Genomic DNA, 10324 nt, shown 5'->3' on the forward strand with positions numbered 1-10324 from the left:
AGAAAAAAATGTTGCTAATTCATTTTTAGTAATATTTTTAAGCTGATTTGTATAATCATAAATTATAATTTTATTATTATTCATAGTGTTAGTCATAGTATCCAGTTTATATTGAGTTAATTCATTTTCTAGTCTTAGTTTGGTAAATTCATTTTCTATTTTATCATTTCTTATCCTTATTTGTTGAATTTGATCTTTAAATTCTTTAATTTCATTTTGAATTATATTAATTTTTTGTCCTATAAGTGAAAATTGACTCACCAGCTTATCATTAATATTAGTTATCAGTTCGACTATCTTATTCCATAATTCTGCTGTTTAAATGTCTATTTGTCCTGCCGGTAATTGTTCTTGTGAGGAAGTTAAATTAATTAGCTTACTTGTTTGAAATGATGATTCAGCTCTTCTAGGTTCAGTATAATCAGTGATAAGGTTTGAATCTGGTTCCAATGCTTTGATACTATTAGTCAGCAATTTTTGATGAGTAAGTGGTGGTCTCCCTCTCTTTGTTGGAGTTTTCTGTAAGGGACCGGGATTTGGTTCTATTCCAGCAATCAATAACAATAAAATAAGAAGCTTAATGTTATTCCTTTTAGTTGAAAATAATTCAAAATTCTTCATTTCCTGAAAAATTAGACTAAGTATGGAAGTGAGAAAAAATTCACACCAACAGCTTTGACGATCAGAGTGCCCCCTTTATATTTTTTTATTATTATTTTATTGGGGATTTTTATTTCTTGTTATCAGGGGGTGGAATACAATCATCTCTGACGTTTCCAATTGTAGTTAATAAATAAATAAATTTTAGCTGGTACTGGCTGTGGTTTACAGTATCCCTAAAGTTTGTGCCTAAGCAACTATCTAGTGCACCTGTAACTTGGATTGGCCCTGCCCCAAAGCTATGCTTGTTCCAGTGTTTCTCAAATGTCACCTTCTCTTAACCACTCAACAGTGAGGGACGGATATATCTGTCCAGGACAATTGTCCAGGCAGCGGTGAGGGACAAATATATTTTTTAAATTCTTTTGAGGGTATTGCCAAAAACTACTGCGAAAAAAAAAATTCACATAAAAAATGAATTATATACAATAAAAAAATAATTTTCTTTACTAGACATAACTGTTTACAAAATCTTTTTCCGAAACGGTAATGAGAAAAAACACATGAAAAAATACTTTAAAAATTTCCCATATTTATTCTCCTCTACTTTGGGATATCACCATACTTGACTATCCCACTGCTGAAAGGTTAATAAAGAAAAACTTTTGGTAGACCCTCTACAGTAGAATGAATTATTAAATTAATATTATGAATAATCATTATTATTTTTAACAAATATTTTAAAACAATGTCTTTGTTTTAAAAATTTTAATTTAAACTTGAGTAAAAACATCTATTTGAGTAGATGTTTTTAACACTAGATGTTAAAAACATCAAATAGATGTTTTTAATAAAGATAAAATATTTTGAAAAACATTTTTTTATTTTACAATATAATATGCTTCATTTTTCTTCTGAGAACTCAAGGACACCACCAATACATTTGCATACCTTGGGTGGTTTGCAGACCACAGGTTGAGAAATATTGCATTACCTGAATTATCTTGGGTACCTGGGTAAAAAAAAGAGATAATATTTGGGTTTAAAAATTTATACAGTGTTCAGCACTCTTTTAAATTATTTTTATCTAGTAACTGTTTATATAAATATATATATTTTTTCAGATCGTAAAACAAAAACAGGAATTCTAATAGATAAATATCTGAAATGCGAAGAAGAATTAGATGATCATGCAATTCATTTGTTATTTTCTGCAAATCGTTGGGAATCAGTGTAAGTTACAAATTAAAATGGTAATTTGAAAGAAATTTTTATATTAGAATTAATTGGATTTTTTTAACTAGTAAATATAATTATTCTAAGTTATTTTAATAAAAATACCTGGAAAATAGTGTGACATATTTTTTCCTTGGCAAATTTCATTCTAAACAGTAGTTTCATCTTTTATTAGATTTGAACATTCTGCATTTGCAAGCATTATTAAAATTTTCTTACCTTAAGGAATAATTATAATGAGTGATCAGTATGGAACATATAAGTGACTTGAATAAAGAACAGAATGATATATTTTCTAAACAGAAGGTAAATGATGACAGGCATTTCCAGACACATAATTATCTTTTAATGTTTAGTTAATTGAATTTAACTGAAGATGTAAAAATCATTCAAAAAGGATATTTTTTTCATTTGTGACTGTAATGCTGTAGCATTTGTTATAAAAATAGATTTAGTTTAATTTAAAGAAATTCGTTTAATTTTTTTTATTAAAGTCTCATTGCTTTTCATATTTTTTATTTGAATGAATCAAAAAAGTTAAAAATTAAAAAACTTCCTATTTTGTTGTTTTTTTTAATTGCATTTAAATACAGTCAAGTTTTCTTATTCACAGAATCTGTATTTACAGATGTGTGTTTTTGCAGTGGCAATTGTGATCATATTAAAAATTTGTATATCATACTAAAAATTTTATTGCTGATTACTACATTTACTTTGAATGATCATAGGGTATGTGCATCTTCACTGTCATAAGTGTATCATTTGATAGGATGGCTTGTGATGCTTTGTTTGCTTCCTAGTGTATGCTTTGTTTTTAACTATATAATAAAAGTTTGATACATGGGTCTTAAAATATTACTTATTTTTCTAAAATGCAATTAAAATCTTTTAAACATTTTTCTGTTAATTGCAAATGGTTGGGCAAGTGTTAGGTATACATAGAAAACATCTAGAGCTATTTGGATGAAAGTACAGATTTTTACACAAATGTTGATGTACAGAGGCACATACTGATCTAACTATATATTAGACCTGAAACGTGACCTGATAGAGACCTGACTGTGTATTAATGACAAAATAACTGAATCTTATACTTTCTCCCAATTTTGGTACTCTACTATATGCTTTTTTTACACTCATGTCCAGAATTAAAGCAACACACAGAAATGAATGGCCCTCATTGCAACGAAACATCCAAATGCTTTCTGAGCATGCCTGATAAGCTTCTAATATATCAGGAATACATCTTCACTGTTAGTGGTCCTAGCAGATGATTATTTATCAGAAAGGATTTCACTTGTATATATAGTGCATTACATATTGTTGCACAGGTACATTGCTATAGTACACAAGTGTATATCAATAAAATGATTCTCATTGAATTTTTGTAAACTTTATCAGATGTGGATTTTGGATATGTAATTTAAATTTCTAAATATTCCTTTTCATTTATAAATTGGCACAACTGTGCTTCATTCCTCTGGTACTCCTGGAATATATATTCTTCCTCAGTTTCCTCTAGAGCAGTGTTTTTCAACCTTCTTGAATACGCGACCCCTTTACAAGTTAAAAAATTCTGGTGACCCCCATGGCCATATTAAAACTATGTCAGTGATTTAAAAAACTACCGGTACATATTTAATTTTCTTTCTGTTGAGATTTTAAATATCAATCAACAAACCAACTGTACTGTAAAATAAACAGGCACAGCCTTCTCATTGAATTTGTAGTTTTTTTATTGTAGTGTAGGACCTACAAACACTTGTCTTTTTCTTTTACCTGTGACCCCCCATGCATGGCTTTGCGACCCACAGGTTGAAAAACACTGATCTAGAGGACAACTCTCACTTCTTCCAGAGCTCTCTGTATCTTCACTGAATATCTATTGGTAGTTTACAGACTTTCCATTCTCCATCTTGTTTATTGCTCTCTGAACTGTTTGCTTGAGAATATTTTATTAAATCAAACTAACAGTATATTAAATCAAATAACCAAGAGATCATTTTTATTTAATATACTGAATACATTGTCCTTCCTATATTTCAATTTATTTTTTATATTAAGAAACACTTTTTTTGTCTTTTTTGAATATTTTTCATTTTTATCAAATGTTCCATCTCCTCAATCTGCCTTGCTTTGATATTTTGCTAATCTATAAATCTTCAAAAAGTTATATTAACATTATACTTACAAAATCTCCAAAGTAGAATATTAGTTCTGGCATCTAGCAATGCTAGATTCCAGAACTAGATAGAGCTATGAGAATAGCACTTAATATGTTAATGAATATTAATAAGATTTCAAAGATTTTTTTAAATTTTTGTTTTATAGATCCGAAATGTGTAATTTAATAAATTCGGGCACAACATTAATTGTTGATAGATATGCTTATTCAGGAGTGGCTTATTCTGCTTCAAAAAAGGTTAGAAATTTATTAAATATTTTATCTATAAAATTTTTATATATTTTATTTTTAATAAATTTTGTAATTTAAAAATGGTATTTGTATATTCATCAATAAATTTAATTTTTGTTTTTCAGTTATATTATTTATTATTAGTTAGGCCTATTGTTTGGGGTTAATTTCTTACTTATCAGGGCATTACAATTGTAAATTTACAGAATGAAAGAATAAATGTTAAAGGAAAAGAAAATTAAAAACCAGATGTGAGGAGCAGTATGCTAAAAGCTAAATTATTTTTATATGATAAGCATATTGTAAAATAACAGATAATTCATACTAAATACAATTATCTATATAAATAAAAATGTAAATGTTTGTTTATTCAAAGTCTGAAATCTTTGAACGTTCTTTGCCAATTGCTTTGAAATTTTGAAACAACGTTGCATCTGAATATGCGTGTGTTTTTATATTATAAAGATGTCGAAATTCCCCCTGTGGAGAGAGAGACAAAATGAAGGCTTACCTTGAAGAACTAGGCTTCTATTATACTATTTTAGATGTGGTTTTTTGCATTTTTGATTGTGTTTTAATAGGGTATGTCAAGAGAATGTACAGTACACAAAGAAGGAATTTTTCGAAATTCCCCCCATGGGGAGCATTATACATTTATAACAGATACATTTTGAGCCACAGCAACACGTGGCCGGGTACAGCTAGTATGATATAAATTTAATATCATTTTTGAAGAATATTAAAGCATTTTTCTGTTTCTCTGTTGATTAAATAAGAATAAGAAGTTGAATTTCCAAAAGTTTCATTCCATATAATTTTAATCACAAACTGTTAAAATTTTTTAATATATTTGATAAAGTCTTGTTTAATAAATACACTTTTAACCTGATTAACTCAAATTGATCAGGGAAAAAATTCGGACTTTGAGTTAAAAAGTTTTGAGTTATGAAGGCTTGGCTAAAAATTAAGATTTTGTGCATTGGCTTATTGGTCTTATTATGTAGAATTGTCATGTCAATGTAAACCTCTCAGTCCAGTGTTGTCCAGAAACTTGAAAAGCACTTAACTGAATGGTAAATAAGCTACTGAAAAATGCTTTCCTGAATGGTTGAGCCTTTTACTCCTTAAGTGTTTAGTAAGGACTTTTAAATTATGATATTTCATGCCAAGAATTGATCTGTTTTTTTTTAATCACAAAAAGATAATTCTTTACAATTGTTATATTTTTAAAATTTTCATGCAAAGGTTAAAATTTATAGAATTGGACTATAATAATTTTTTAAAATTAATTTATTAAAAATTTATTTATTTATTATGTCAGCTAGTTGNTTTATATTTTTAATAATCCAACATTTGGTCATGGCATCAAATACTAAGAAAATAAAAATGACAGAAGAAAAGAGAAAATTCAATATTTATGGACAGAAAAATATTTCGTAATTGAAACATGCAATAATATTATCTGCCTCATTTGTCATGATAAAATTGCCATGTGTAAGAAATATAATATTAATCATCACTATGCTGCCAAACATGAATCAGAATATAATAAATTAAATGAAGAAAGAAAAATGAAACTAGATGAATTGATAAAGCAGTTTAGTTCTCAACAAAACATTCTGAAAACATCTGTTGTTAAAACTGTTACATGTACAAAAGTTTTGACTGATACATGTACAATATAATAGCTGAAAAATTGGCTAAGAAGGGTAAGCCACTAATAGATGGTGAATTAATAAAAGAATGCATTGTAATTGCTTTTAATGAATATTGTCCCGAGAAAGTGAACTTATTCGATGAAACAAGTCTCTTGCATCAGACAGTTGGGTAGAAAAATTGATGATATAGCTGACAGTATTGTGAGTACATTGCAGACCCAATTATCTAAATGTGTTCATTACAGTTTAGCATTTGACAAAAGTACTGATCAAAGTGACACTGTACAATTGATTATTTTTATCAGAGGAATTGATGTCAAGTTTAATTAATTAATATAATTGAAGAAATGTTGAACTTATGTCATATGAAGGGTACAACAACTGGCAACAGGGAACATATTTGAACACTTTAATTTAGTCGTTGAAAAGTGTTCAGTATTGATAGAAATAAAATTTATTCAATTACAACTGATGGTGCTCCTGCATTAATTGGTAAAAATAATGGATTTATTACTTTATTCAAAGAATTGGTTGATCATGATTTTGTGCGAGTAAAATTTTTTTTACTGTCAATAATACAGTAGTTTTTTATAATTATATGTGAGGCCAGGACATCACCCCTCCCCTGGATGGGAACTGGCTGTCGAGCTAAAGCCAATAAATCAGTGACTTATTTTGTAAACAGGACTGGTGTATCCGAGGAATGGGGTGCAAGACGATTTAATTGTCGCATTCCAGATCCATTTGACAGATCCTAGATCCTACATTGTGAGAACGGGAGAGGGATCGTCCGCCAGGGTAACTTTGGACAGTCACCTTACAGAGAGTTCAAAGCAGGACCTGCTGACACTCCTGTGGAGGGAGCGGCGGCTGGGACAGTTGTGTCTTCTCCGGGACAGAAAAATACACATTAGGTAAAATTTACGGGTCCGTCATCTGGGGAAGGGCTTGACCCGACTCCGGGGGGACGGCCTGGATGGGGATGTTCGGTGACCCCGCGGCCTGAATCACATCCCTGGAACAAACCAGGGGCCAATAGAATTACAGGGGACCATTATTCAGACCAACCAAAACCTCGGGATTTCGGAAAAAAAGGTTATAAAAGCCCGAGGTCCCAAGGACGCGGAGAGGTTGCAAGCTGGAAATCGAGAACGACCATTCCAGAGACGGGACCCGGATTAACCCAGAGGACCCAAATCTCCAAAAAGAGGACAGAAGGGACTAGGGACTCGACCTCTCAGTGCCAACTTCTCCATCCCTCCAAGTCTCTACCCACGACTTTTGGAAGCGAACTTTTTCTCTCCTTTTTTTCTTATTTGTGTGTCAACCTATATCATCAGAAAACGAACTATCCGGCAAGCTTCTTTTCAGTGACGGCCGCCTTTCGACCAGATGTTTGTGTAACCCATTGTAAGCATGATTTTCCATATAAGTAAATGCAATAAATTTGTAAATACAGTCTCCGTGTGAGTCTTCTCTGTGTCCAGCAAACCACTACCCCCATACATAAAAAGGCTTTCTTGTGTCATACTGACAGATTATGGGCAAAGCAAGAGTTGTAACCTTTAACCTCAAGGTCAACTCCTAAGCGAGTAATGGTCGGAAGACCCACATATATATATTTGTTGTTAAAATTTGATATTCACATTTTGAACTTTTTAAAACCATATATTTAAACAAAGTCAAAGTACCTTTGTGGCCAGCTGAATATACCTAAATTTCTAATTTGGCCCATTAAGGAGAAAGATTGGACAACCCTGATCTAGACATTAGAGAGGTTGCGGCTGACATTTTCAGCCCAAAACATTAACGTTGGACATCGAGTGCTACCATCTGGCAATTCTAGAAGGTTGATAATGGTGTTCACTACATATAGCATGGCGAGTAGAAGTTCAGCTTAAACTTCTTCATTTTTTGTATTTGGGGTTAAAATTATGACATATTTTATTAAAATAATGATTATTTAAGCATTTATGAAAAATATTGTAAAGAAACAGATGATTTTAATCCAGAAATTATTTAATTATTCTATTTTTTTGCAAGTGATGTGAAGTACCTATAGAATTTACATATATTTCTGTTCATAATAGCTTATAGTTCTATAGGAGTATGTTTGTTCTTTCACAGCGTCATCTATCATCAACAGCATAATATGTTTGTAAATTTTCTAAAAATAATTTTATGAGCTGCTTTCAGATTTACATAAGCCACTNGATAGATGAATAATAATTATTATATTTAAATTAAAATTCTGGAGAGTTTACGAACATACTGTATCAAAACTGCATTTGAATTAAACTGTTTGAGGAGTTTGATTTAACATGTAAATTCGAATGCTGGGCAATTGGGGAAAGAAAATGACTGAGTTTTCCCAGTTCAAGTTAACCAGGTTCCACTGTAACTTTAAAAAATTATTTTGTTGTTAAATTTGCCACATTCATAATTTGTATAATTTGAATCTTATTATAAATTTTGATTTATTAGATGTTATTATGTTAATAATAGTTTAACAAATTCTGTTATTTATTTATTTACATTTTTAATCATCATTTTTATTCTTACATTACATTAGATAATATTAATTAACTTAAACAATTAAAAAAATGTTTGAATTTTTAGGGATTAGATGTAAATTGGTGTAAACAGCCTGAAATTGGTCTCCCTTCTCCTGATCTTGTAATATTCTTAGATATACTTCCACATAAAGTTTTCGAGAGATGTGAGTTTGGTAAAGAACGTTATGAAAACTTAGAACTTCAGATGAAAGCAAGAGAAAATTTCCTTTCATTAAAAGAAGATAACTGGAAGGTATATTTACATTCATTAGATTGTGTAATTATATTTATTTCTCTTTAGGAATGATTATAGAAAACAATTAACTGCTACAAGCAGAAAATCTTTTGAAATACAGTGTGATCTTGCTAATTTGAACTAACTATTACAGTAGACCCCCCTATAACGCTTAGATACGTTCCACGCTAATCGAATTTTACGTTGTAGGAACGATTAAATACATGAGCCAATCGCAGCCCGATAGGTGGGAACTTTACGGACTAAGGCTGNCCGCAACCTCTCTATTAAGTTAGCATTTCATTAGTTTTTATATATTGTAATAGTGTGTTAATTGGTCTTAATATTCTTAATGTCAACAGTTTATCCTTGTTTAAATTGTAAGAGAGAGAGAAAAAAAAACATAAATGAATGTAAATGTTTTTGAAAAGTTGGAAAAATTTCAGTATAATATGCCCCAAACCAGGACAGTCCCCAAGAGTTTTTGGTTCCCTATGCAGATTTCAATCTTGGTGTCTTTTCTTTTTACTGGTAGATGCCTTGTGCATTGAAATACCTGCAAACCTACATGTGACAGTTCTGGATGTATATGTAATATGTCTAAAGTTAAAAGTTGATCAATTGGATCAGCTGATTTATAAAATTATTTGAAAAAATAATCTTAAAATGTTTACAAGAATTAATTTTGTGTTCAGTGCCAATTTTCAGAGGTTAAGCATTTAAATTACACCACATATCAGTCAAAAGAAATAGTCTGTATTCTGATACTTTAAAAAATTACCTCCAAATGCATTTTGCCTAGTTTATTTAACCTAGGTCACTTCAGTGGGATTACAGAATGGTGTGACAGAAAAACAAGGTATAGCACAAAATCAATCATTTTAATCATTTGCTTTATCTATATATACAGTAGACCCCCCTATAATGCGGGTTCCTATAATGCAGATTCCTATAACGCGGCGAAAAAATTGCGACAGTATTCGTATAAAGACGCTAAAAGGGACACATAAAACGCGGTAAAACATCATCACCAACTCGTGTCACGACAGGATTGGTCAAATCTGGACGTTGCGGCTGACATTTTCAGCCCAAAACATTAACGTTGGACATTGAGTGCTACCATCTGGCAATTCTAGAAGGTTGATAATGGTGTTCACTACATATAGCATGGCGAGTAAAAGATGTGTTTAAACTTCATTTTTTGTATTTGGGGTTAAAATTATGACATATTTTATTAAAATAATGATTATTTAAGCATTTATGAAAAATATTGTAAAGAAACAGATGATTTTAATCCAGAAATTATTTAATTATTCTATTTTTTTGCAAGTGATGTGAAGTACCTATAGAATTTACATATATTTCTGTTCATAATAGCTTATAGTTCTATAGGAGTATGTTTGTTCTTTCACAGCGTCATCTATCATCAACAGCATAATATGTTTGTAAATTTTCTAAAAATAATTTTATGAGCTGCTTTCAGATTTACATAAGCCACTACTTCCCTCAACAAAAGTATGAGGTAGTCCTATTGTAAGGTAGGAGACATGACGCTAATTAAAAATAATTAATTATTTTATATAATAAAATATAATAAAATAATTAATTGTAAAGTGTTTATAGG

The 10324-nt window shown here is 30.3% G+C and overlaps 1 protein-coding gene across 2 annotated transcripts in view; it reads left to right on the forward strand.

Annotated features, from left to right (window-relative positions):
* LOC111634278 (thymidylate kinase-like) overlaps positions 1–10324 on the forward strand; it is a 39540-nt gene that overhangs the window by 25800 nt on the left and 3416 nt on the right. For both annotated transcript variants that reach the window (XM_023379013.1, XM_023379014.1), the window contains exons 3-5: positions 1725–1833; positions 4168–4258; positions 8530–8718. In XM_023379013.1, coding sequence (XP_023234781.1) covers positions 1725–1833; positions 4168–4258; positions 8530–8718 — 389 coding nt within the window. The remainder of the gene's footprint in view (positions 1–1724; positions 1834–4167; positions 4259–8529; positions 8719–10324) is intronic.

Source organism: Centruroides sculpturatus, unplaced genomic scaffold (assembly GCF_000671375.1).
Source record: "Centruroides sculpturatus isolate CEXI.00-Female unplaced genomic scaffold, Cexi_2.0 scaffold828, whole genome shotgun sequence".
NCBI lineage: Eukaryota > Metazoa > Arthropoda > Arachnida > Scorpiones > Buthidae > Centruroides > Centruroides sculpturatus.